Below are 27,805 nucleotides of genomic sequence, written 5' to 3'. Positions count from 1 at the left end.
CATTTCTCACTGTTCAGGGCAGGGGCAATGTGGGCCTAGTGGGGCAGTGGTCCTGAGTGCCAGGGATGCTCTAGTCATGTCAGCGCAGCAGGGGACAGCAAGGAAGGGGAGAGGTGGCATTCGGGTCTAGGTGAGAGGCAGAAAAAAAAGAGAGAAATATAAGGAAGAAAAAGAAAAGGGCAGCATGGCAGTAACTGGAGCACAGGGTGGGGTCATGATGGGGGCCAGCTGAAATGTAGTGGAGGTGGCAGATGGGCCTAGGTAGGATGGAGAAAGAAAAACAAAAGAAGTAAAAAAAAAAAAAGTGGCTGCATGGTGGGGACTGATGGATGGTAGTGAGGCAGATCTGGGTTAACACTGGCTCGTACACTGGTGGCACGCTATCCATGGCAGCATGGACCAGGCCTGTGGGAAGGGGGAGGAGGTGGTATATGGGGCTTGGTGGCGGGGATAAAAGAAAAGCAAGAAAGGAAAAAAGGAAAGATAATTTCAGCATAGTGGGAGCCAGCTAATGGGGTGGCGTGAACCCAGGACTGATGAGAAGGGTGAAGAGGTGGCTTATGGGGCTAGGTGTGAGGAATAAAGAAAAGAAAGAAAAAAAAAGGCTGCACAGTGGGGGTCAGAGGGTGGGAGTGAGGCACATCTGGGGCAGTGGCGGGCCAGTAAGCTAGTGGCTCCCTAGCCATGGCAGTGCAGTGGGGGTGGTCAGAAGGCAGGGGAGGTGGTGTACGTACAGGGCTAGGTAGGAGGGAGAGAGAAAAGGAAGAAAAAGAAAAAAAGCAAAAATCAACAATTATAAAAAAATGATGGTACAGTGAGATTGGCAAGTAGGGGGTGGGATGGGGCCCATGGGAAGGGATGGGAGGTGACTTATGGGGCTGTGTGGAAGGCAGAAAGAAGTGAAAGAAAAAGAGGAAAACAAATGGTGGCACAGCAGGAGCCAGGAGGTGGGGGTAGGTTGGACCCAGGGCGGCAGCGAGTCAGTAGCTCTCTAGCCTCCCACAGCACAGAGGGAATTGGTGGGAATGGGGAGAGATGGTATACAGGGCTAGATGGGAGAGAGTAAGAAAAGGGAGAAAGGGAAAAAAAATGGCACAGTGGGACTGAGTGGGTGAGGGCAGAGTGGACCCAGGGTGGTGGTAGGCTGGTAACTCTCTAGCCATAGTAGCAGTGGGAGTGGGCAGGAGGGGGGAGGTGGTGTGAATGGTTAGGCTAGGTAAGAGGGAGAAAGGAAGGAAGGAAAAAAAAAAGCCATGTGGCAGGAGTGGGTGGGGTGGGTCCAGGGTGGGGGGCTCCTATTGTGGACACCAGCGGTAGGGGCTGCCAGGACAGGGAGGTTCTTGCTTCTGCCCACCAGAAGGGTGAGGGGCGGGAAAGCATGTTACCGGGCACTCTGTCTCCTCTTGGGAGCTCTGTGGAGTTGTCTTCCTGTACTCCGTGTCTGGAATCATTTCTGGCTGTGCTTGAAGATGACCACGCTGTGTTGTGTTAGTTGGCAGTGGACCTCCACCACGCATCTCTCCTCATTCTCTGCTTTCCATCAGTTTCTTCTTCCATTCGGTGTTTTATCTGCTTCTTTGTCCCTTCATTTGAGGCTTAGAGTTCCAGGACTGACATTTGTATCGTTTTACTTAGTTTTTCCAGTCTTTGCTGCAGAGGGATAGCATGGTGTGTCTGTCTAGGGCGCCATGTTGGCTCCACCTCCTCCCTTGTTGCATTCTTGAAATAGGGAAGAAGAACACCCCTTGCAGCCTTTCTAATTTATTCTCGTTCTGAAGATCTTACAGGAAAATAAGATGCAGCTAATTGCCCACCCAGGTTGTCCTGCCACATGTGAAAATTTGCTGGCACAGATTTGAATCAAGAGCACCAGGTGAGAGGCCCTTGAGCAGGAGGGAGTAAATTAACAGTGAGTGATTCTAGCATCTACATTTCATTTAGTGGTGACAGTGAGGCTGAGAATTCTTGAGGTCTCAGGATATAGTCAGGATAAATGTCAAGATTGTACTGCCTTGTTTAAGTGCTTATTGGCAGGGCCAATGAGTACTATTAGTATTTAGAAGTTAGGGAATATAATTTGAATACCATGGTCTTTTAAAAGACTGAAACAGTTTACTGCTTTTCAGCCAACATTGCCTTCCTCTGACAATTTTTTGTGAAAACAGACTGAAGGAAAAAAACATGGACTCATGAATTGTTTTATGTATTTAGTGTGTTGTAATCAATTACAGCGTTTTCCCTTTTGTTGTTCAGATCATCCAAGCTCCAGCCACTGAGAGCTCTTCTAGCTGGTTCTTGTGTCCTTGGACTGGTTACCTAGTGCCGTGGTACCACTGAGTCAACTCTGACTTGCGGCAACCCTGTATGTGTCACAGTAAACTGTGCCCTGTAGAGTTTTGCAAGTAGATCACTAGGCCTTTTTGTGAGGCGCCTCTGGGAAGACACTGTTAAAACAAAAATCAAATTAAGTGAGTAGTAGAAATTGATTGAAGTTTATTTAATATAACAACAAAAAAAAACAACAGACCCGTTGCCATCGATAACTCTATGGGGCGGTTCTACTCTGTCCTATAGGGCCGCTATGAATCTGAATCCACTGGATGGCAGTCGGTTATTTAATACGTGATTTGCAAATTGGGATAACATTTTGACTAGAGAGTCAAAAATGTCCCAAAGATGAGAAGAATTTCCAAAATTCTTATACCACATCTTATCAGGATTTCCATGGAAAAGGGGCCAGAAGAGAACTGGTAAATAATTTGTGGCCCGGAAGAATTTCATACAGCATTGTCTTGAAGATTAAAATAATTACGGATCTACCCTAAAACATAGCTCCCAGTCTTGAGGAACAATTACAGTAATTACTCATTTACCCTGAAATATGGCTGCCAGTCTGAGCTTTCAAACCTTTGTTTGCTGAAACTCACTGAATTCTTCAAAAGAGCACAATGCCCGAGGCAAAACAGTCCTCCTAGTTCATCTAGACCATTGTTTGACTCAAAAGTGACTTTTAGAAAGCTAGTTTCTTCAAGGCTCAAGGTTCAAAAGGACACCCAAGGGCAAATGGCCTGGGTGGGTCACTCCAACTCCATGAACCCAGAAATCTGGATTCCAGGAGAATTAAAATCGTTTCTCAACATGAACCTCCAACCTTTCAGTTAGCAGCTGAGTGCTTTAACCTTTGGCACCGCCCTGGGATTCTGGTGTCATGATGATAGTGTAATAAACCACCACATACCCTCAGCTTACAACAGTGTTTATCTGTCACACACCTGGTTGCCAGCTGGTAGTTGGCTGGAGAATTCTGCTCATCTTTTGGCATGTGAGTGACTGGACCACCAGCTGGTTGCTGGTTAATCTAGAAGGCCCTCCTCTCAGGTGACTCAGCTCTGCTCTACACGCCTTTTATTCTCCTCCTGGGCCAACAGACAAACCAAAACCAAACCAAACCCAGTGCTGTCGAGTCGATTCTGACTCATAGCGACCCGATAGGACAGAGTAGAACTGCCCCATAGAGTTTCCAAGGAGCGCCTGGCCGATTCGAACTGCCGACCCTTTGGTTAGCAGCCGTAGCACTTAACCACTACACCACCAGGGTTTCCAGCCAACTGGCAAGGCCAGACATATTTGTCTCATGGCAGTGGCAGAAGCCAAGAAGCAAGTCCAGCTGTGTGAGTGCTTCTCAAGCCTCTGCTTGCTCATGTTTGCTTAAATCCCATTGACCAATGCAAGGCATGTTTCCGAGCTGGAACCAGGAGGAAGGCCCTGCAAAGGTCCATGGCGAAGACTATGGATAGGATAGATTGAAGGATTAGGCCAGGTTTGCAATCTACAATGGGATATGTTGTTGACATGTCCCCGTTAGTTGTTGAATACTTTCTTGCTTTCCAGCCAATAATATATTCCAGACCCATACCATATTTGCTGTGCCTCAGACCTGGAATCACTCATTTTTGTCAAGGATCCATGGTTCTTTTCAGTGAGGATGGTATTTAGAAGCCAAAATCTGGGTGTCTAGAATAATACTTCTAGTCCCTTTCTGTGGACAAAGTTAGCAACTATATATTTTAAAAAACAAAACTACAAGCTCCTACTGATATCTCTAATGTAAACTTAGCATTACAGGGTTTTAACTTTTAACTTCCATGATCTGAAGTGTGGATGATTTGAAATATGGATCTCTTTTCTCTTACACACAAAATCTTAATTCCTAATAACATTAGCAGAATCATTTATTTGAGTAGAAACACATCTGATAGATGTTTTGAGAAGTGCTGTGATTAACCAGGAACTTTACAACAGCCAGCACTCAGAAACTACTGTGTCATTGTAAGTTCCTTTAAGTCAGGGAAGGTGCCTAATTCTTGATATCTTTTTTTTTTTTTTTAGTCACCTAGTGCTGCTATAACAGAAATACCACAAGCAGATGGCTTTAGCAAAGAGAGGTTTATTTTCTCACAGTCTAGTAGGCTAGAAGTCCAAATTCAAGGTGTCAGCTCTCAGCTCCAAGGGAAGGCTTTCTCTGTCGGCTTGGGAGGAAGGTCCCTCTTGTCAATCTTTCCCTGGACTAGGAGCTTCTCTGCACAGGAGCCCTGGGTCCAAACGATGGGCTCTGCTCCTGGTGCTTCTTTCTTGGTGGTATGATGTTCCCAACTTTCTGCTCTCTTCCCTTTCCTTTTATCTCTTGAGAGATAAAAGGTGGTACAGGCAACATCCCAGGGAAACTCCCTTTACATTGGATCAGGGATGTGACCTGGGTAAGGGCGGTGTTCCAATCCCACCCTAATCCTCTTTAACATAAAATTACAACCACTAAATGGAGGACAGCCACACAATACTGGGAATCATGGCCTATCTAAGTCGACACATATTTTTGGGGGACACAATTAAATCCATGACAGGGTCTATATCAAATGTCTAGCAGAGTATTCCACACATGTATTTTTGAATGCATGGAATGCCCATTGGCTGGTTTTCTTTCTTTGAGTTTTGCTCCTTATGCCCATCATTTCTCTCCTTGGGGACTCCCACCTTTTCTAAGTGCATTCTCATGGAAATGAGTTGCTTCTTTACTTTGAGCAGAATGCACATCATTTCTTTAACATTCCGTCACCATCTCTTGTTTGTACATATGTTTCCCTGGTGTGTTGGAGAACTGTGTGCCGCTCTCACCATTCCATAATTTCAAATGAAAGGATCTAGTTATTATGTTGAGTATTTATTTCTTTGGAAATGTTAGGAGTTTCAACACAACCAAAAGAGAGAAGTCACTTTGACATTCCCTTGGCACTTACACTCCTACTTTTACACATTGATACTGATGATGATTACAGGAACCCTGGATGCAGCATAACCCTATATTCTTTTTTAAGGTACTGTGGCATTAGTGATATTCTAGAAATATTTTTTTAACTATTTAAATATCTTTTTTTCACAATTGTCACTTTCATTGTCTTTAAGAGGGTATACATATAATTAGCAAGAGAAATCTAAAGGCCTGCTGTTTACTTTGTGAGGACATGTTTTGGTTTTCTCTTTAATAGCTATAGTCTTCAAAGGATGATTTTTCCAAAATAAAAATAGATTGTGGTGTAAACTAAGACACTCTTTGGGAACAAAATATACCTTCTGTATAAAACCCAGTGCCATGGAGTTGATTCCAACTCATAGTGACCATATAGGACAGAGTAGAATTGCCTCAGGGTTTCCAAGGAGCAGCTGGTGGATTTGAACTGCCGACATTTGGTTAGCAGCTGAACACTTAACCATAGTGCTGTCAGGGCCCCAACCTTATATACAGTGCTGTCAGTTGAACTTTCTGTATAGTTCTGTATCTTCACTGTCCGATAGATTACCCATTAGCCATGTGTGGCTATTGAGCAATTGAAATGTGCTGGTGCAAATGAGAAACTAAATATTTTTTAATTTAATTTTAATTTAAATAGGCATATGTAGCTAGTGGTTACATGCTGGAACCACAGTTCTAGTTTAGAAATATGATCCAACTGAAAAAAAAACAATTGGCATTTGGCTTGTTACCTAAAATAAGGTTGTAATTCCTAATGTCAGCTTTCTGGTCATTGTCGTCTCTTCCTGTAGCTCACCATAGAAAAGGTACTATTTGGGACCCAAAAGGAAAATCACTCATGGCCAGAGGCAGTGTATCTAAATCTGGATTAAAGGGTTATTGTCCCCTGCAAGTTCCCACCTCCCGCTCCTAATTGCAGAGGGGAAGATCCCAGAATTTATAAATTTATGGTCTGGTGGTTACTGGAGAAAAATGATGAAAGCACAACCACTAACCAAGATATCAGACACAAATGACCAAAAAAGCCCAACCAAGGATAAAACGAAGGAATGATGCACCATGGCTTTATTCTCGTTATAGCTCCTGGGTTACCTTCTGTTGATGTTTTTGTTGTTGTTGTTGTTTTTAGCTACTGGAACTTTAAATCAATTTTAACTTTTTATTTTTTGTAATTATAGAAAACTTAAATTTAAACAAAGGTAATAAGAATAGTACATAAACCTCCATGTGTCTATAACCTAACTTGGCTAGTTATTTTCCAAAGGCCAATATTATTTCATGTATCCCCCTTTTGTCCCCCACCCCATTTGTTCAGAAGCAAATCTCAGATGTCATCTCTTTTTTTCTCTAGGTACGTCTCTAAAAGACGAAGACTTGCTAAATAGAAAAGCGTAATCATTACCTCATACACACACAACAAAACATGCAAACCAAAAAACAAAAAGCAATAGTTCCTTAATAGTATCAATTATCTGAATCATGTTTAAATTTTCCAATTGGCACATAAAAGTCATTATTCGTTGAAGAAATCAGGTCATGTCCTCTAGAATTTCTCAGTATCTGCTCTTTGTATCCTTGTGGCATTGGTTATCATGTCCCTCTGTCCTCTGTGTTTCCTGAAAATTCTAACTGGGCTCTAATAGCTTAAGTTCAGGTACAAGTTTTCTGGTTTATTTTGCTAAGATTTCTTTGCTGATAGTGTCAGGCTCTTCCATGAAGAGGTGCGTAATGCTGATTGTCTCTCATTGTGTGGTGTTACGAGCCAATGATGACCAGTACCTTACTTCATTATGAGTTGCCCAACAGTGATATTACTAATTCCATCCAATTTTTCATTCAATAACTGGAATACTTTTATAAAATGACACTTTCCCTTATCTACAATTTGGTTACTCAATGATACAGTTGGTATAGGAAAGGTGGGAAATTTTCTTGATTATTTCCCCTTTATTTGCTAATTTAAATTGATGTATTGATTTATTAGCATTCTCCAATGATAACCAGTTAGTTCTTTCTTTTTTAAGTATCATTATAAATTTATGGACTTAAACATATTTAATGACCTTCGATCTACTGCAGTTGCTGTTCTTATTGCTATTCTGAATGGCCTTCCCTTGGCCAATGGGAGCCTCTTCAGGTTGGTTCCTGAGTCATTTGTACATGGCCCTAATAGATTTTGATACTTCCTTGCTCTCTTATACAATTCCTGTCCCAGACCTGAATTCAGCTATTTATACAAGGGATCCTGGCTTCATTTGGTGGGAAGTGATATTTCTAGACTACATTTTGGGTGCTGGGAATTACAGGCTAGTTCTTATATTTTATGACAATTGTATTGCTGGTGACCATCTTATGAAATATTTTGGGTGCTATTTGTTATCAGAACATACATAAATAGAAGTAAATTATATCTCGAACGTAAAATGAAATAGGCAAAAAATGGAATAGAACATTGTTTCTATTAGCCGTTATTTAAAATTAAAAGAAGATGATAAAAATCAAACCTGTGTCTCATACCCTCAGTTGTCATGCCCCTCGGATGGCAGCAGATTTCTTCATGTCACTGCTGTGTGTCCTCTCCAAGAGCATTCTAGCATGTTGCAAAGATCTCATGTGTACTTGTGTTGGTGCCTTTTATGTCAGTCTCTAGAGTAGCAGAAAAGGGTCAGAAGGAAGCTTCACACAAGGATGTATTAGGAGGAGCTGGACGTATTTCACCGCATTTAAAGGATCCTTTTTTTTTTTTTTTGATGAAAAGTAGGATACATTTTTTCACAACTTGTCAGTGTATTTTACATCAGTATTTTTATTCACCAGAAGCCTAGGTGAGCTCCTTGATGTTTTATGCTTCTGTTTTATTTCCTCCCTTATAGACAAAGAATTCATCTACAGAGAACGGAAAGGAAACGTGATCCTGCAAAATGTGGAAACGAATATTTCTACAGTGTTAATAGAAGGCAAAAAAATTGTAAGTACTTTCTTTAATGACCAGGATAATTCCAGTTTTTCTTCCTGCAAGTCAATAAAGCAGAAAATGACTTTAGATTTCAACTTTTAGTATAGCCAAGCAGAAGGAATAAGCTTGTAATACTACAGGCTAAGCTACTAAAGATAATGTGAAATTGAAACCACCCTAATTTAATAAGCTGAAAGCACAGTTTTCTTTCAGCGTACAGGAAATTTCGCTGCAGGTGTTGGAAACAAGTGTTGCATATCATATATAACTGAGAGATAAAGTCCTAAGGCTTTTACGCATTTACAGAACAATTGCAATAATGCACATAAAATACTCCAGGAGGACGTGCTCAGTCTCGTTTTTAAGAAAACTCGTGTTCAAATGCACGGGGCATATTAACTCAGGTGCTGTAACTGCTTACCCTAATGAAATTAACCGAGTTCATGCTTTAAAATAAGTATTGATTCAATCTGAGTGTCGCTGCTTTGTATTCTGGGAAGACCTGTTTTTCCAAAAATTTAAATGACATTAAAATGTTGGTATCTTTTACATTTAGAGATATTTATTTTAAAATATTGACTGAAGAAATCTACCAAAAAATCAATTTAATGAGGATGTTCATATTCATTAATAGAAGAATTATGTCTCCAAATTTAAGGAGCCAGTCATTTTTTTGTTATTGTTGAGTTAAATGGGGAACTCAGAAGAAGAAACCAAGGCTGAATCTATGTAAAAAGCAAGAACTGAAACAGGCTGTGTATTCCTAGTCAGAACTATCATAACATGGCTCTGCTATGACCCCAGAAAAATAAGAATCTTAGAAGCCTATAATCTGGGGATTAGAGGAGACCTTAGGGAAAAATCAGTCCGCTCCCTGGTTTTCCGGATAAGGACTCTGAGCCCACAGGGTTAGAGAACAGCTTGTCAGAGTCCTGCAGCTCGCTGGTGACAGGCAAGGAGTCAGGCTGGGCCAGCACACAGCGTCCTGGGGCCTCCGTCTGGGGAAGGGAAGGGTGGCTTCATCTTTGTGCCACTCCATCCTCGGACTCATAGAGGTGTTGCTCTGCTTCTTTTCCCTCCTGAAGAAAATTTTACTTGCTATTAAAAATTTTTTTTTTTCGTTTCCTTTTGGAATAGCTTTTTCTTAAAAAAAAAAAAAAGATTAGTGGGGTATAGTATTTAGTGGGCCCTGTGGCCCTGGGCTTTACATCATTTAACAAAGGTTGGAGGTTCAAGTCTACCCAGCGAGGCTTAGAAGAAAGGCCTGGAGATCTACTACCAAAAACTCAGCTATGGAAAACCCTGCGGAGCACAGTTCTGCTCTGGCAGATGTGGGGTCACCGTGGGTCGGAGTCAACTGGACAGTAACTGGTTTGGCCCTTTGCATAGACTGTTTGTTGGTGCAAGGGATCACCAGGTTGCAGCATAGTTCCCAAAATGATCGATGTATTGAATTAAACCGTATTCTGCAAAGTAAGACCCTGAAAGAACGAATGGGCCTGCAGTTTGCATTAAAAAATCATCCTTTGGTAGAATTACTTCCCTGAGAACGTCTGATTTGACCCACTTGGAAATACTAAAGTTGCAGAAATGGTTTTCTAATATCAGTCGTGAGGAGAAAATGATCAGACTGTTGGGGGGGTATACATTTTAATCCCAGAATGTTGCCTGTATTTCCTGTGAGGGTGTCAGGTTAGTAAAAGCAGGAACTGTGCGAACAGCTGCACTCAGTAATGAAGTACAAGGACATGAACTGCCTTCTCACTCTAAAATCAATAGCTTGTAACAGATCGTATATTTTAACTCAAGTTGTTTTAGCCAAGTAATAAGGCAACTTCCAAAACCACCTTGGGGAAAGAAAACAGGAGGAAATCCTGATTTCACCAACTGGCTGGCTTATTCTACGTAATGTAGTCTTTTTCTTCTTAAATTTCATTTATTTCTTCATTTTGCAAACATTTGCTGAGCACCACCTGTGTACAGCCTGGTCAATACTATTGAATGATCATGTCTAGTTTATTATTGTCTCAAAGCTGTGTATCCAGAAAAGTGCATCACGGTTGCTAAAGTGGACAGAAGTGAAAACAAAGGAAACCATCAATGAGATGGATTGACATGATGGACTCAAACATAGCAACGATCGTGAAAACGTAGCAACGATCGTGAAAACGTAGCAACGATCGTGAAAACATAGCAACGATCGTGAAAACGTAGCAACGATCGTGAAAACATAGCAACGATCGTGAAGGGGGCCTAGGACTGGGCAGTGCTTTGTCCTCTTATGCATAAGGACGCCCTGAGTCAGAGCTGACTCAATGGCAACTAACAACAACAATAAAAACACTTTAAAATAGCAAAAAGAAGAATGTCATTTAGGGGTCTGTGTTATCATTTAGAATGCAGATGCTCTGGACTTAAGTTGTGTTGAGCTGGTTAGCTATTAAAACTTCCGGTGCTTCAGGTGCCCCACCTGTAAAACGCCGCCGATGTTTCCCCCACCAGCCTAGAGCACGGGTGTTCCGTGAGCGCCGGCAGCAGATTGTTGGCGGACTCTTCACGGCAGGTCCCGGGAAGGTGAAGCCTGGCGTCACGCAGGAGCAAGTGAGCAGACGCATCGGCAGCCTGCAGGACGGCAGTGGGACGGAGAGCATAGGACCTAGGCAGTAACTCTTAAGCTTTCTGCTCCCTAGCCTTTCTGGTAGTTCACCAGGTGGTCTCTACTTACTTGATTCTAGAAACCTTGAGGTTTTTTAAAGGATAAAGCCGTGCTGAGGAAAAGAGCCGTGCAATATATTCAGCTAACTGCAATTCTAGATTGGTCTATAAAACAGTCTGGAACTAGTTGAGAAATGTAGGCAAGGCAGTGAATTCCGTGGTCAGCAGAATTTAAAGATGTGCCTCACCACCATGACCTCTGACCACATTCTCCTCTTTATGCAGCCACTAAACACAGACCATTCACATACACGCTCACGGTAGCAGTGAGGTTTGAGTCGGCTTTGACTCCTGGCGATTCCTTGTGTGTCAGAGTAGAAGTGTGCGCCATAGGATTTCAAAGGCTGTTTTTTGGAAGTAGATTGCCAGGCCTTTCTTCTGATGCATCTCTGGGTGAACTCCAACTGCCACCCTTTTACTTAGCATCTGAGTGTGTTAACTACACCACCCAGGTAGCCAGACTATCTGACTGCAGCTTCCTCTGGGCCCCTTGGCGTACCGTGGTTGGCTTTTGCCTGGAATCTACTGATGGAAGGGATGCAAATGAATGCAAGAAAAAAAAAAAAAACTTGCTGTTGAGTTGATTCTGACTCATAGCAACCCTACTGAACACAGCAGAACTGCCCTATAGGGCTTCCAGGGAGCTGTGGGTGGATTTGAATTGCCAACCGTTTGGTTAGCAGCTGAGCTCTTAACCACTGTGCCACCAGGGCTCCAAATGAATGCAAACACTACGCCAATTCAGTGGAAAAGCTTTTTAAAATAACCTATGATTATGCAAATGCAGGATTTGGGCTAAGCGTCCTGTCTCATTCATTCTATCTTCCCCAAGCAAGGTTCTCTGACCACAAGTTTTAATTCAGTTGTCCTTTATTATACCTCCAAATGGAAGAAATCAGATCATGAAATATTTCAGAATACCACAAACACTTTAAACTGTGAGTTCATGTATACATCTAACATTTTATAGTAATTGCATCATAGTTTATTTTTTGTGACACTTTGTTTTTCATGTCACTTTTGAAAGTGAGGTATTTTCAAACCCTGTTATCTAATTTAAAAAAATCTGATATTTGATGGTATATAATAACTGATTTTTAGACCCAGTACCCAGTGCCATCAATTTTTAGACACCACTTATCAAAATTTTTGGGTCTATTTTCCTATTTTAATATTTTTCAAGTGTTCTTTTAGGTCTCTACAGAGAGTGAACTAAATGAAGGAATGGTTGCCCAAAACTCGCCAAGGCATCATCTCTGAAGGTGCTCCCTTTGGCCACAAGGGCTTCTGCTAAGGTGTAAACCTCAGAGGAATATTCTGCCTTTGATTTTCTTTGTCTCCCCCATGGTGCTTAGCACCTTGACCTGCACAGAGTAGGTGTTCAATAACTGAATTTTATCAATGAATGTAAAGTATGACAAAACAATAGAGACAAAGAGTTTTCTCAAAACTTCCATGTGGCTGAAGGGTTGGAGGCAGGCAGCCAGGACCACGGTATGAAGTTGAGCTTTGGAACATGGCTCCCCCATTTGAATGGCATTCTGCTTTCTAGCAATCTGACCACAGACCAGCTGTAAACCAGGAAATCATCTCTGACTATGGCGACCTCGTGTGCATCGGAGTAGAACCTGCTCCGTAGGGTTTCCAACGGCTGGTTTTTCTAAAGTAGATCACCAGGCCTTTCTTGTGAGGTTCCTCTGCTGGACTAGAACCTCCAACCTTTCAGTTAGTAGCCTAGCATGTTAACCATTTGCAAGTATTAGCACTGTAAACCTCAGTCCTTCTCTAGGAGTCCCGTAAGGACTAAATGAGAGAATGTAAGTAAGGTGCTGGAATGTGGGTGTTCACCACCTGGAGATCCCAGAGCATTAGGTGAGACTGTGGTACTAGGAGGCCCAGGGTCAAAGCAGACAGGAAGAAGCTGTGGGCAGGGTTTGGAGGAGCACAATAAGAAGCTCTCCTGCGATGTGGAAAAGCCCTTGGGTCTAGGCTACAGTAAGGGACTGTGGAATCTGCATGGCCTTGACTTTGAACTCCTTCCCTGGCAGGATTTGAGTCTTGGCTGCTGCTCGCAGTGAGGCAAAGTCTTCAGGAGCTGGTAGTTAGAACAAAGGGCTCACTCAGGTTTTAAAACCAAAGAAAAATCAGTGCTAACTTTCATTTGAATTACATGTTTTATGGCCCAGAAATTCTGAGACATAAGTTTTATTCTTACTTAAAAAAAAATTTAAATGTCAAACAATGTTATTTTATTTTTATGCTCTTACAAAATTTTTGTCAACGAATTCACAAATTAAAAAAAGGTATAGTTATTTCATGTGTCCCATTTTTCCCTGAAAAATGAACCACTGTAAATATTATCCCAGGGCCCAAACCGAGTCTTTGGACATTTGGTCAGTGGTTAGCGGGGTTCTTGGAAAATATTATGAATGTTCTCTGTACCGAGAATGTTCTAACATTGGCTCTCCCTTCTTCCTTCCCTCCCTCATTTTATTTTCTTTCATTTTGTCATTCTTTCTCTTAGTACTCTTAAAATGCACTTAGTGAATTTTGTCAAGTTTAATTAAATAAATTTCATGGGGGTTGTAATTTTTATGGAATCTTAATAACATCTCTCCAATTCTTCTAAAGCACAAACAAACAAACAAAAAATCAAAACATCAAACCTGTTGCCATGCAGTTGATTTTAACTCATGGCGACCCCAAGTGTTACAGAGTATAACTGCTTCATAGCATTTTCTTGGTTGTAATCTTTATGGAAGCAGATCTCTGAGTCTTTTTTCCATTGTGCCACCGGGTGGGTTCGAATCACCAAGTAGTAGTCAAGCACAAATCGTTTGTACCACCCAGGGACCTCTTCTAAAGCATAAGAGAACAACAGTCCTCAGAGGGACCAAATGTTTAGCGTCTGTTTGGATTTTAGATGTTTGAAGCTGGTATAGACTTTGGAGATTATGTCATCCCAAACACTCTTCCTGCAGTGAGGAAACACAAAGGCCCATAGACAGACCTGGCTTGACCGCCAGGTCCCAGACTCTGGCTTTTGGTACCGTGTGTCTCATAGAGCAGTTAGAAATTAATCACTGCAGTGAACTGTGATGCTTACACTCATGGTGGCAAGAAGTGGTAAGATTGATCTAGTCATTTATTATATCATTTAAATAGCTCTGGGTATTTGGAAAGCAAATTGTTCATACATATCAAGAGCAATAAAAATATTTATGCATTTTGCCTTGCTCCAGGGAGTTTTTCATAAGTTTTATATATATATATATATATAAAATTTTTTTAAAGAAAAGCTGAATGCACAAAGATGTGGCATTCTTTGTAATAGCAAAAATACCTAAAAGTAGAGAAATGAGATATGTATATAAAAATAAATGAGATGAAATATGATATAGCCATTAAAATAATAATTATGAAGGTTATATAGTATCTCAGTTATCTAGTGCTGCTATAACAGAAATACCATAAGCGGATGGCTTTAACAAACAGAAGTTTATTCTCTCACAGGCTAGGAGGCTAAAAGTCCAAATTCAGGTCATCAGCTACAGGGGAAGGCTTTCTCTCTCCGTCAGTTTTGGGGGAAGGCCCTTGTCATCAATCTTTCCCTTGTCTAGGAGCATCTCAGTGCACCAACCCTGGATCTGAAGGACATGCTCTGCTCCCAGCTCTGCTTTCTTGGTGGTGGGAGATCTCCCTGTATCTCTGCTCACTTCTCTCCATTGACTCAACACACAACCTAATCTTCTAGATTGAGTTCTGCCTCATTAACATCATAGAGGTAGAATTTACATAGGAAAATCACATCAGATGACAGAATGGTGAACAATCACACAACACTGGGAACCATAGCCTAGCCAAGTTGACACGCGTTTTGGGGAGACACAATTCAATCCATACATATAGTATAATATGAAAAATATTTATGATGTTATATTAAATAACACAGAAGAATGCAATATTATACTTACAAGTCAAGTAACAACTGCACATCATCTATGTGTATTGAAAAGGACAGGAAGTAAACACTGAACTATGAAAATCATCTAGTTGGGTGGTGAAATTCTATGCACTGTATTTTTACACAAATAAAGCACGCCTCCTGAGTTCGTTCACCAGCCATGCCCTTGCCCGCGAGGTATTTTCGTAAGCACACTGTGCTGGTTTTTTTTTACAGCAACAGATGGAAGAGGATTGGGATGGTGGCGTTTGTGAGGGTGGCTGGTAGGGGGAGGGCACGGCTGGCAAACAAATGCAGAGGGCACACATTTTTTTGCCTAAAAATACAGTATTATGTTCCAGAGTGGTGATTTCCATAATAGTTTCAATGCTATTTATTCAATAACTTAATCAGATTTAGAAATTTTCAGCTTCACGTTTTAAAGGGATTAGACGTCCTCCCACAATGAATACCATATTTTTAAGCAAATAACATGTGCCTTCTACATTTGTTTGCCAACCTTACCCTCCCCCCGCCAAAGTATTTTCAGAAACACTGCTGTGCTGATTCTTTTTTTTTACATGGTGCTGTAAAAAATTATCATAGGACACATAGGAAAATACCTCAGGTAGAAGGGCACAGTTAGCAAACAAACATAGAAGGTGTGTGTTATTTGCATAAAAATACAGTATTTAAAAGAGTTGTAGAATATTCCTGGAAACACTTGGAAGGGAAAATAAGTCAATATTTTAAAAAAGCAGCTTACTATTATGCTTATCTCCGGCCTCCTCACTTTTTATGTGTTTACTAGCTTTAATTGCTAATGCAAAAAAAAAAGAAAATCATTGCCATTGAGTGGATTCCAACTCATAGTGACCCTATAGGACAGGGTAGAACTGCTCCATAGAGTTTCCAAGGAGCAGCTGGTGGATTCAAACTCCCGATCTTTTGGTTAGCAGCCAAGCACTTAACCACTGAGCCAAATATTTAAATAAAAAGTCTTTGTTTCTCTAATTTATGTACCCACTTGTCTTATATAACCTTTAAACTGTAGAATTTGAATTATCTTGGTCTCTAAAAATTAATTAATCCTGACTCCTTACAGAGAAGGACATAAATTAGGCAATTATTACTAAACTTATTCAAAACCAAGTATCTTTTAAGATAAGTAAAGAAATGCTCAAGCTTATCATGCATAAACTCATTTAGTTTATTGTAAGGTAGTCATGGCAAGGCACACAGCAAAACAGTCAGTTAGGACCAGAGAATAATGAAAACATAAGGTTAGTTCAATTGTTAGAGTCCAGATCTTTAAAACTTCCTTTAAAGAGTGACCTAATGAGAAAGGTTTGACGATGGCTCACACTCAGCAGATGTCCCTTATGGCTGGTACCGAGGTCGGCAGCAGTGGGCATAATCTCAGCTGTTCTTTCTGGTAGCATCGCAGTCTTTGAAAACAGAGTCAGAGACTCTGCCTTCTCTTGAGTGGGCAGAAGTCCTGGATTTATATGCGATTTTCTTATCTGGGCTTGTACGCCAAGAGCCAGGTGATGTCATGTCTAAGAAAAACTAGTATGTTACATTTTCTCTTCAAGGTCAGAGATTAGGGAGGTTGTTTATGACTTATTTATGGCCAGGGGCCTAGCTACAAAAAATAGTACCTGTAGCAATTAGTTTTAAATTGCTGAATGATCTCTCACAGCTGGTGATGGAAACTGTGATGGCCAATGGAAATTGCTCATTGGTGACCCTCTTCAGACAGTGTCCAGGGCTCTTGCCCTACCTGTCATACATTATTTACACCTCTGTGTAGGCCAATTTACAGAGATTTAACTATATATTACATTTTCTTTTATCACAGCATGCAGGTAAAGGCCAACTTAAAGAGGTTGTTTACAGTATACATCTATTTCTTAGGTTTTCTGAATTCACATTGAACAACTTATACATATGTGGTTTGAGGGCATTATAGAAGCATATGTAACAACAATAAAATCAAATAAATAGCTCCTTTTGTGCTACAGAAGAACTCCAGAGTTTTATCGAGCTTAAAACCTGAGACTACTTTTTTTTTAATTTACACAATATATTTGACTTTTAGATTATAAATTTTCATTTTGTCTTACCCTGTCTCATTTCATTTCGATAACTACTTCACGTGCCTCTGTTCTCTCAACCGAGCTGCGTGGCAGGCCTTCCTTTGCATCTTCCCCTTCTCTTGTTCTCACAGAGCTCGGCATGTTACTGAACAGGAAGCAAAGCTCTCACACAGGGTGTTCTCCACTGACTTCACGCTCACGAGGTAAACAGTAGCCTATGATGCAGAGAGTATTCACTCGGCCGGGACTCCATTCCCTGCTAGTTTCTTGTTCTTTGTGCCCACACGCCAAGGCTGCCAGATTTCCGCCTCAGACAGCATCTAAGATGGCCATCCAGCAATGCCTAAGCCTAGGCAGAATTTCATTTAGCCATAAGTAAAAACCATGAAAGAAATTAATATTTTTTTCTACAGTTCAGAGGGCAAAGCTGGCAGCACGCAGTGCCCACTGAAATGTGATGGTTGGCCCACAGAGCAATTTTTACAAACTTGAAACCAAGATTTCTGTTTTCTCTTGAAAAGTAGGAGGATCCGTTAGCCACCAGACCTGATCTTCTCATGCAGAGCAAAACTTGGCAGGAGTGGAGTAGCAGCTGGCCCTTTAGACATGGCACGGGCTGGCCTACACCACATGCGCTTATATGTCACCTGTCTCCCCTCTGAATTGAAGCCCCTGTTAGTCCAGGAACAATAAGGATGGCATAAAAATAAAATGTCTTTTGCAGGAATACAGTAAAAATCATGGCATAAATTATCTCTGTATATTTCTGTACTTATTTTTTTTTTTTTTTGTCTTTATAATTCTTTCATTCCTCCTTGTCTTTTTTTTTTTTTCTCAGTATGCCTTTATTTATAGCCAGGGGCCTAAAAAAAAGGGGCCTAGCTATGAAAAATACCGCCTATAGCAATTAGTTTTAAACTAGCTGATCTCTTTTTTTTTGTTTCTTTCTCTTTTTCTTTTCCTCCCTTTTCTTTGTTTACTTCTTCTATTGTAAGATATAACAAAACCAAAGTATATTTTTACTCTAGTTTTTATTTCATAGACTATCCATTTTTTGATTTTTAAAGTAGAGCATTTTATACTTGTATCAATGAAAGATCTGAAAAAAGAAATAAAGTGGTGGCTTCATATTCCTGGCCCCAAACCTACTATTTTCTTTTGGCGAAGGGGAATAGGATGTACTTCGTCCATCATACTCTGGACTCGTTTGCTTCCTTGAGCAGAGGCCCTGGGCTAAACACTGTCAGAGGGTGAACGGAACAATGAACAAAACAGTTGTCACTCTTAGGGAGATGTCAGTCTAGACATATAAAGAGAAGTAACAGCTTCAGTGTAACCGACTGTGTAATAAAAAAATAGAGGCGCTGAATGCAAAGAGAACAAGGTGAGAGAAGAGAGAAAGGACTTGACAATAACGACAAGTAAAGCAGTCTTTGAAGGTGAATCTGATTTAGGAAGCAAGTGGAAAATGGCATCCTAGGCAGAGCAGAGAGGTTGGGTAAGGAATGTTTCTCAGGCAGAATGGGGTGATAAGCAGTCTGGCCCCAGCAAAGGGTGTTTGGGGAGGGAATTAGAAGGTGATGGCTTAAAGGCCAAGAAAAGGGTTGCCAGCAGGCCATGGAGAAGCTTCCTTGAAGGTCAAATCTTTACTCTGTGGGAACTTGGAAAGAATCAGATTTTTTACTGGGACGGTGGTGTTATCAAGTCTGTGTGCTGTGGGAAAATAGGCAAACATGAAGGGTGATTTGGAGAAGGGAAAGGTTATAGGCATGGAGACCATGGGGACTGCCTCAAGTCCAGGTGAAAGTTAAATGAGATCCTGAATTAAGGCAGTGGCTGTAAATACATGAAGGGAGTGGGCAAGTGGGTTTACGTTACATTATGAAAGTAGAGTTGACAACACTTGTTACATTTTGTAAAGAGGAGGGTGCGATTGAAGCAACTGTGTTGTCTGTGGTTTTAAACCTTGTTCACAGGGCAGGTGGTGATCTCAGGAAAGACCTGGAAGTCAGGAGAAGCAATGGGTTGTGAGTGAAAAAATCAAGTCTGCTTTGAGGAAGAGGTTGCTGCAAGGTGTACACGGGATGAATTTGAGATGCTGGCCAGAGATCCACTTTGGGGGCCTTGCTACAGAAGTGATATCAGTTCTGTCCATTCCCTCAACTCCACTAAGTGAAAACTTTAAAACTGAGAAGACTGAGGAGAAAACCTTGGGAAAGGTCAAGATTTAGGGAATAAACTAAGATAAACTGAGGATAGAAAATGTGGGTTAATTCTGCATGAGAATTTGACCTGCAAATAACTTGCTAACTCTATTTCCCTGGTTCCTTAGGAGTCCTTGGGTGGTACAAATGGTTAAGCATTTGATTACTAATTGGAAGGTTGGCAGTTCAAACCCACCGATAGACACCTCCTACAAAAGGCCTGGCGATCTGATTCTGAAAGGCCACAGCCTTGAAAATCCTATAAGCAGTACAACTCTGCACAAATGGGGTCACCATGAGTCTGAATCGACTTGATGGCAACTGCTTTTTTGATGAAAACAGCGTGTCATCTGTATTACCAGGCAACATTGCTTACAAGGTGTGTGTGGGAGGGATGGAGGAGGTGGGAGATTCCTGGTTGATAGATAAATTGCATCTGGACTGGGAGAACTATAAATACCTGATGTGAAGCCCTAATTCTGATCTTCTCTAAGTGTGACATAAGACCCTTAGGTAGGATGTAGACCTCATCTTCTTGCCCCTGAGCTGTGCCATTTCATCACCGCTACCAGGAACCCACCAGGAGGAGCTGCCCATGCCAGCCAGCCAGCAAGCTGTGGCTCCTGAGCTGTGTTCCTTTGAATGGACCAGTGTCCAGTTGGTCTGTGACAGTCTTATAAGTTTGTGTCTTAGTCATCGAGTGCTGCTATAACAGAAATACCACACAGTCTGGAGGGCTAGAAGTCTGTGTTTCAGGTGCTAGCTACAGGGGAAAGTTTTCTCTCTCTGCCGGCTCTGGGGGAAGGTCCCTGTCATCAATCTTCCCTGGGCAAGGAGCTTCTCCGTGCAGGAACCCCTAGTCCAAAGGACACGCTCTGCTCCCAGCACTGCTTTCTTGGCAGTAGGAGGTCCCCTGTCTCTCTGCTTGCTTTTCTGTTTTATATCTCAAGAGATTGACTTAAGACACAACCTAATCTTATCGATTGAGTCCTGCCTCATTAACGTAACTGCCTCTAATTCTGCCTCATTAACATCATAGAGGTAGGATTTACAACACATAGGAAAATCACATCAGATGACAAAATGGTGGACCATCACACAATACTGGGATTCATAGCCTAGCCAAGTTGACACACATTTTGGGGGGGACACAATTCAATCCATAACAGTCTGGAGGCATTTTGTTGCTGTTAGTTGCCATTGAGTTGGCTCCAAGTCATGGAAACCTTATCTGTAACAGAATGAAATGGTGCCCAGTCTTGAGCCATCTTCGTGATTATTGGTATGTTTGTGGCGATTGTTATGACCATTGTGTCAATCTATCTTATTGAGGGTTTCTCTCATTTTCTCTGACCTTCCACTTTACCAATTTGATGTCCTTTTCTAGCAATTGGTCTTTCCTGATGACATGTCCGAAGTAAGCAAGCTGAAGTCTTGCCATCCTCACTTCTAAGGAATATTCTTGTTGTATTTCTTCTAAGACTGATCTGCTTGTCCTTTGGGAAGTCCATGGTATATTTAATATTTTTTGCTAATTCCACAATTCTTGTTTACTTTTTTCCTTATATAATTTCCGCATGCATATGAGGCACTTGAGAAGACCAGGGCTCGGGTTAGTCATACCTAATCATCAAAGTGACGTCTTTGCTTTTTAAAACTTTAAAGAGGTCTTTAGCAGCAGATTTGCCCAATGCAATACATCGTTTGATTTCTTGACTGCTGCTTCCATGGGTGTTAATTATGGATCCAAGTAGAATTAAATCATCGACAATTCAGTTTTTTCTCCATTTATCATAATGTTGTTTATTGGTCCAGTTGTGAGAATTTAAAAATCATCGCTGCATATTTGAAACCAAAACTGAAACCACTGCCACTGAGTTGATTCCAACTCATAGTGACCCCATAGAACAGAGTAGAACTGCCTATAGGGTTTCAAAGGAGCAGCTCATAAATTCGAACCACTGACCTTTTGGTTAGTAGCCAAGCTCTTAACCACTTCACCCTGAGCCCAAAAAGACACTTCTTTCCAGGGGGCATTGCAGGGACCTAGAATAGCAGCCAGGACATAGGCAGCAGATCAGGGAGGTGCAATATTGTGGAAGGCCAAGTGGGGAAAATGAGAGAACGCAGGACGAGCAGTGTAGAGAATAGTGAGGTCAAGAGGAGCGACCACGGGGCAGGGCCCACCGCAGCTGGCAGCGCTGCTTTAATAGAATGTTATATTTGAGCACGACCTGGGAGATGAGGAAGGTGAAGGTGGAGGTCCTTTCATTAAGGAGCTGATGGAGAGCTTTTTTGTTTGTTTGTTTTTAGATTGGGAGATACTCTAGCAATGTTTGTAGGTGCAAGAGAAAGCTACACTAGTCAGGGAGAAATTGGAAAAAAACTATGTGGCGATCTGTTTCAGTGGATGTGAGGGGCTTGGCCAGGGCAAGTTCAGAACTATGAGGGGGCAGATTGGTCCTCAAAAGGAGCAGAAACTGTTTGCTGTGAGATGGAATACAGGCGTTGGCAGGGCAGAGAAGTCTGAGGTAGAAAGGGAGGAGGCAGCAGGGGTTCCCGTTACGTTTCTATCAGTTAAGGAAGGGGTTGCCTTTGACTGCTGTGTGTGAGGGGCCTGAGGAGAGCAGCAGATATCTGAAATGGTTACCTGAGGGAATGTGGGGAGGAAATCAGCAATCACTGATACACTTAGTGCTTACCGTGTGACCAGAACTATCCTCAACTATGTACACACTTCATCTTATTTAACTGAATTCTTCAGAATCCTGTGACCAGCAGTATTTTTCTATTCTTATTTCACAGATAAGAAAACTGAAGTTTAGAGAGCTTAAAGTAACTTTTCCGAAGTCACACAGATGGAATAGAACTGAGACCTGAACTCAGATTATCTAATTCCAAGTTGAATTATTTCTGTCACCTTTGTCTCAACTTTTGCCCAGATGGGGTTGAGTCCATCCTTCCACCTGCTGAGAAGGATACAACAGTTGCATGTGTTTTCTTCATACCTTGTGAAAACCAAAAATAAATAACCCAAACTCATTGTCGTCAAGTCGATTCTGACCCGCAGTGACCTTGTGTGTTACAGAGGAGAACTGCCCCATAGGATCTTCTTGGCTGTAATCTTTACAGAAGCAGATCACCAGACCTTTCTTCCTTGGTGTGAAGCACAAACCATCTGAGCCACCCAGAGACCAGTTCATACCTTGCAAATCCTCCATTAGATATCACCTGATCACTCCTTGAAGCCACTTATATTTGCCCCGATATAAAGATTGGAGATCCAAAACATTGAGTCAGTTTAGCCTAATACAAAAAATGCTGAAACAGCTGTCCCATGAAATTATGTTTTAAAGGTTAGAAAGAACTCAGCTGTGAAACCATCTGGAAACTCTTTAATGGTAGATCTTTAATCACCCTCTCACTGTCTTCTCTAGCAACTGAATTTTTCAAGTCTTCTCTGGTTCTTACAACCAGTAAATGTAGTGTTGGGAATGGCAACTAGTTCTCCCTGACTCAGGGCTTTGAACCAATTCCTTCTGCTTCAAACCGCTGCTCAGAATTTGCATTTCCACCCCAGGTGGACTGAATCAGAATCTTCCTTTTAACAAGATCGCCAGGTGATTCTTATGTATAAGCCAGGTGATTCTTATGTATAACCTCTGGGAAGTTGTTAGAAATGCAGTTCTCAGCAGGGGTCCAAAGGGGTTCAAAAGTCCCAGTCTGACTCAACATGAAATTATTTTAGGCTGTGTTAGGGCCTGGCCATTAAGACTAGGACAAGGTTCACATGTTACACTTCTTCCCTGTTGACTAAGGGGACAAATAGGATCATCCATCTATGTTTGATGTGTGATCCCATAGAGTTGCACATTGTATTCTCATAATTCATTTAATCTCTTCATTGCTTGTCTTACCATTTCTTCTCTTGTATACCTTGTGTTTATTTTACCAGTATATGTACTTGTTTCCTTTATATGTACTTATTTTTCCTGTATGTGTACACGTCAGTTTTTAAAAAACAGCTTAAGTATATATTGATGCTTTCTACTATTTACTCCTCATTTATTACTTCATAAGTTGGGGTGTTCTATCATTTTATAGATCTCTCTTCCACTAATAGCTGCCTTTTCTTTTCTCCATTTATAACCACGTGTCTATTAATATATTACATAAAAACAAGACACCGACCCTTTAGATATGTGTCTAACCAGATGCATAATTTTTTTATAAACGAGATCATAAAAAAAACCTGTTGCCATCGAAGTAAATTCAGCATGTTATTAAAAATTATGCTATTGAACATAAATAACCCCAAGTAATGCAAAATGTAAACTCACACTACTCTCACTAGTGAGTGTAGATGCAACAATTACAAATAAAATATTAGCAAGTAGAATCCAGCCATGTATCAAAATCATAAGGCTTAAATCATGACAACATTTAAAAATCAGGAAGTCAAACAACTGTCGTGGAAAAACTACGACTCCGTTTAAGTTTAAAAGCAGAGAGTTTTACTACGGTGAAAAAAATTTTTTGCAAAATGGAAAACACAGTGCCAGAATAACCTGAACAAAGTGCTTTGGGGATCTGCAGTGATACAAAAGCTTATGAAGGAAAAAACTGCAAACAGAAAGGTACAGCTAGAACATTTTCCATTGGTTAAACTCACAGAGTTGCAGATTGCAGGGTCTTTGTTGACTATCCTTGCAGGAGTTGACCTCTTTTGCAAGAGTGGCTCCAGGTGACAGGATCTTGGCTGACCACTAAAATCATGTGTTTCCTGCCATCTAGACATCTGCAGCCTGTGTTAAACTGAGTTACTTTAGCATTATGGTGGTGAGGTCTGTTGAAATATAAAAGTAAAGAGCTCGTTAAAGGAATAGGAGTAAAAATACTAAGTATCCTAATGCTTAAATAGAGAAAAAGGGTTTTGGTACAAAAAAGTTATAACTTTGTAACATCAGCTTATTTTAATCATAAATTGGGTTAATGAGAACAAAGTTTTGAAAATTACAAATATGGTCGAGGGGGGTTAGAACAAGTTTATACGGAAAAACACAGAGCTTTGTAAGGACCCAGGCACAGATTAAAAAAACAAAAAAAAAATTTTTTTTTTTTTTAGGAAGAGCAAAGGGGCCATTTTCTGAGACTCGCCCGACCACCAAAGTCATCTGTTTAACACAATGTCCAACACCTGTACACAGCTGAATAATCTGTACATAACATCAGCTATTTTTTCTTTTACTAAACACAAAGTCAGCTATGAGTATAGCAGGGTGGGCATAACCTCTTTTTTCTGTAGAAACTGCTTGTATCTAGGTCAGAGGTGCAATAGAAAAATTTTACAGACAGAAACTGCATTTTAAAAGTACAAAATGGAGTTACTTACAACAAGAAGAGATTTGATTTAGACTTTAGCTAGAAGTCCTACTCTGTCAGGACCCTTAGTTTTTGGAATGTTCTTCCTTACAACGAAATTCATTGCAATTATAAATACCTTAGAAAAAGCCTTCTGATGGGAAAAGAGCATCTGATAAACTTCATCTGTGGCTCCTAAGAAAAATTCTAGGTAAGACAAGAATGAAATAAACTGCTTAAATATAATATAATAAAGACTATTTACCAAGAACCATCTACCAGTGAAAACATTTCTAAATGGCAAACAGTAAAACCATTTCAATTATAACCAGGTATCAGGCAGGAATACGCAGTATGACCATTAATATTTAATACGTTCTTGGAGATAATAGGAAGTACAGTTATAACCAAACTAGAATATTGGAATAAGTACTATAAAAGAAAAAAATTATATCTCCTTTTCTGATAATATAATTCTATTTCTAGAAAACTTAAAAGACTTCAGTTAAAAAAAAAACTAATAGAAAAATTCTCAAGATAGGTGAATACAAGAACTATGTAAGTAAATCAATAGCTCTTCTCTTCAATAACGTTAAGTACCTAGAATTGGAAAGGTGGAAAATATTCCATTCCCAATAAAAACAAAAAGTATAAAATGCTTTCATGGATTGAATTATGTCCCCTCAAAAATGTGTGTATCAGTTTGGCTGGGCCATGATTTCGGGTATTGTGCAATTTTCCTATATGTTGTAAATCCTGCCCTTTGATGTTAATGAGGGAGGATGGGTGGCATTTGTGTTAGTGAGGCAGGACTCAACATACAAGATTGGATTGTGTCTTGAGGCAATCTCTTGAGATATAAAAGAAAGAAGCAAGCAGAGAGACATGGGGAACTCATACCACCAAGAAAGCAGTGGCGGGAGCAGAGCACATCCTTTGGACCTGGGTTCCCAGCACAGAGAAGCTCCTAGTCTGGGGAAGGTTGATGAGAAGGCTGACAGAGAGAGAAAGCCTTCCGTTGGAGCTGACACCCTGAATTTGGGCTTTTAGCCTACTTTACTATGAGAAAATAAACTTCTCTTTGTTAAAGCCATCCACTTGGGGTATTTCTGTTACAGCAGCACTAGATAACTAAGACAATGCCTTAGAATGCATTTAACAAGATTAACAAAAAATGGCACAAGACTTAGTATAAACCAAGCTGTAAAGTCTTGTTGAAGGTTTCAAACATGTAAAGATATAACAGGGTCTTAGATAAGTACACTTGGAAACCCTATGGGGGTAGTGATAAAAAATAACTCTGTCCTTATAGGGTCACTATGACTCAGATCAACTCTACGGCAACAGATTTGGTTTGGTTTTATTTTTAGATAAGAACACAATATTAAAAATGTTAATTCCTTTAAAATTGGTATCAAACTTTAATACAATCCTAATTAAAACTATGAAAAAATTTAGTGTTGAACATGTGATGAAATTATCTTAAATTTTGTTTATATGTATATTTATAGGAAACCCTGTTGGCATAGTGGTTAAGAGCTACGACTGCTAACTAAAAGGACAGCAGTTTGAATCCACCAGGAGGCGCTCCTTGGAAACTCTATGGGGCAGTTCTGTTCTATCCGATAGGGTCACTATGAGTTGGAATCTACTCAATGGCAATGGGTTTATATATATATATATATATATATATATATATATATATATATATATATATATATATATATATTATAATGAACACCTGAATATAGCCACAAAAAGTTTAAAAATGTGTAGTAATGTGTACTTTATCTGATATCAAAACACATAATAAAAACATTGTAATCAATCCAATAATAATAATAACAAACACTTTTGAGTACGTGCTATGTTCCAGGCATTATATTGCTTCATTGAAGTCTTCACATCAATCATGAAGTAGGTACAGATATAGCCTTCATTTTATAAAGGCACAGAGAGGTACCCCAAACCCAGTAAGAACTTGCTAAATGTCACAGAGTAAGTGAGGTAACCTGTATACAAATCACAGATTTTTAAATCTACTGCCCAAGCTTTAAACCATCAAATTTTGCACGAGAATAGCATAGGAATCAGTTAAAGAGACTAAAGAATTCAGTACTTAAATGAGTGTTTGATATATGTTATATAACAACCCCGCGGCGTCTGGGCCCAAGGTTGGCTGCATTTCCAATAGACCAAAGACAGACTCTAGAACCAGCGATCATGACATATGGCTTGTTAGGGGAGCTTATTTACAGGACAGTCAGTCCAGGGTGGTAGCTGGACCAGTTTAGCACTCCATAACCACCTAGCAGGGGACACAAGCTTATATGCCATTCCAGTTGGGGCTAAGGCTTACCGTTTTTTTTCCCAAGTCCTTGGGCAGTTGGCATTCCCAGGGACTTCCTGTCCAGCCCCAGATGTTTTTCTTCTTGTTCCTAAGGTGTTCCTCGGCCTTGGCCACCAGTCCAGCCGTACCACTCCTGGCCTTGTACCTTAGCCCAAGCCTGTCCCAAGTTTATCCTGAGCATGCTTTGGGGAAGAGCAAATCTGCCTCCATTAGGAGAGGATGCATATAGTTGAATAGCATTACTCTAAAAAACCAAACCAAACCAAACCCAGTGCTGTCAAGTCAATTCCGTCCGACTCATAGCGACCCTATAGGACAGAGTAGAACTGCCCCATAGAGTTTCCAGGGAGCATCTGGCAGATTCAAACTGCCGACCCTTTGGTTAGCAGCCATGGCATTTAACCACTACACCACCAGGGTTTCCTACAATATATGAAAAACAGCTGTTTCAATTCATCGGGGAAATAGCGATATATTTAGGAAATAATTCTGGCATTTAATCTGCAAAGAAATAATGTATATCTCTTTTCACAAATATAAAAAATTAAATTCCGTTTGGATTAAAGGCTTAAACGTTAAAAAAGTAAAAGTGAAAATCTACCATTGGGTTTAGTCCAAAAGAGAACTTTTTTAATAAAAATAGGAAACCCAGAGCCATAAAAGAAAAGATATTTAACTTGCCATGTAAAATTTTAAAATGTCAATATTAAAAAAGACAAAATCAATAGACAAATAATGGGAAATATTTACAATCCAGGTGACCGGTAAATGGCTTATATGTGAAATTTATAGAGTGGTTTCTAATTGATCAAAAAAGACAAATAATAGAAAAGTGGACAAAGACTCTTGCAGGAATAGCCCTCAGGCAA

General features: G+C 40.5%; 1 protein-coding gene across 2 annotated transcripts in view; it reads left to right on the top strand.

Moving 5' to 3' along the window:
* The window catches only part of DPP6 (dipeptidyl peptidase like 6), a 1,223,128-nt gene that overhangs the window by 766,734 nt on the left and 428,589 nt on the right, over positions 1–27,805 (top strand). For both annotated transcript variants that reach the window (XM_049862671.1, XM_049862670.1), the window contains exon 4: positions 8,182–8,276. In XM_049862671.1, coding sequence (XP_049718628.1) covers positions 8,182–8,276 — 95 coding nt within the window. The remainder of the gene's footprint in view (positions 1–8,181; positions 8,277–27,805) is intronic.

This window comes from Elephas maximus, chromosome 20, assembly GCF_024166365.1.
Source record: "Elephas maximus indicus isolate mEleMax1 chromosome 20, mEleMax1 primary haplotype, whole genome shotgun sequence".
In the NCBI taxonomy this organism is placed as follows: domain Eukaryota; kingdom Metazoa; phylum Chordata; class Mammalia; order Proboscidea; family Elephantidae; genus Elephas; species Elephas maximus.
This window is presented reverse-complemented; position numbering and strand designations above follow the sequence as displayed.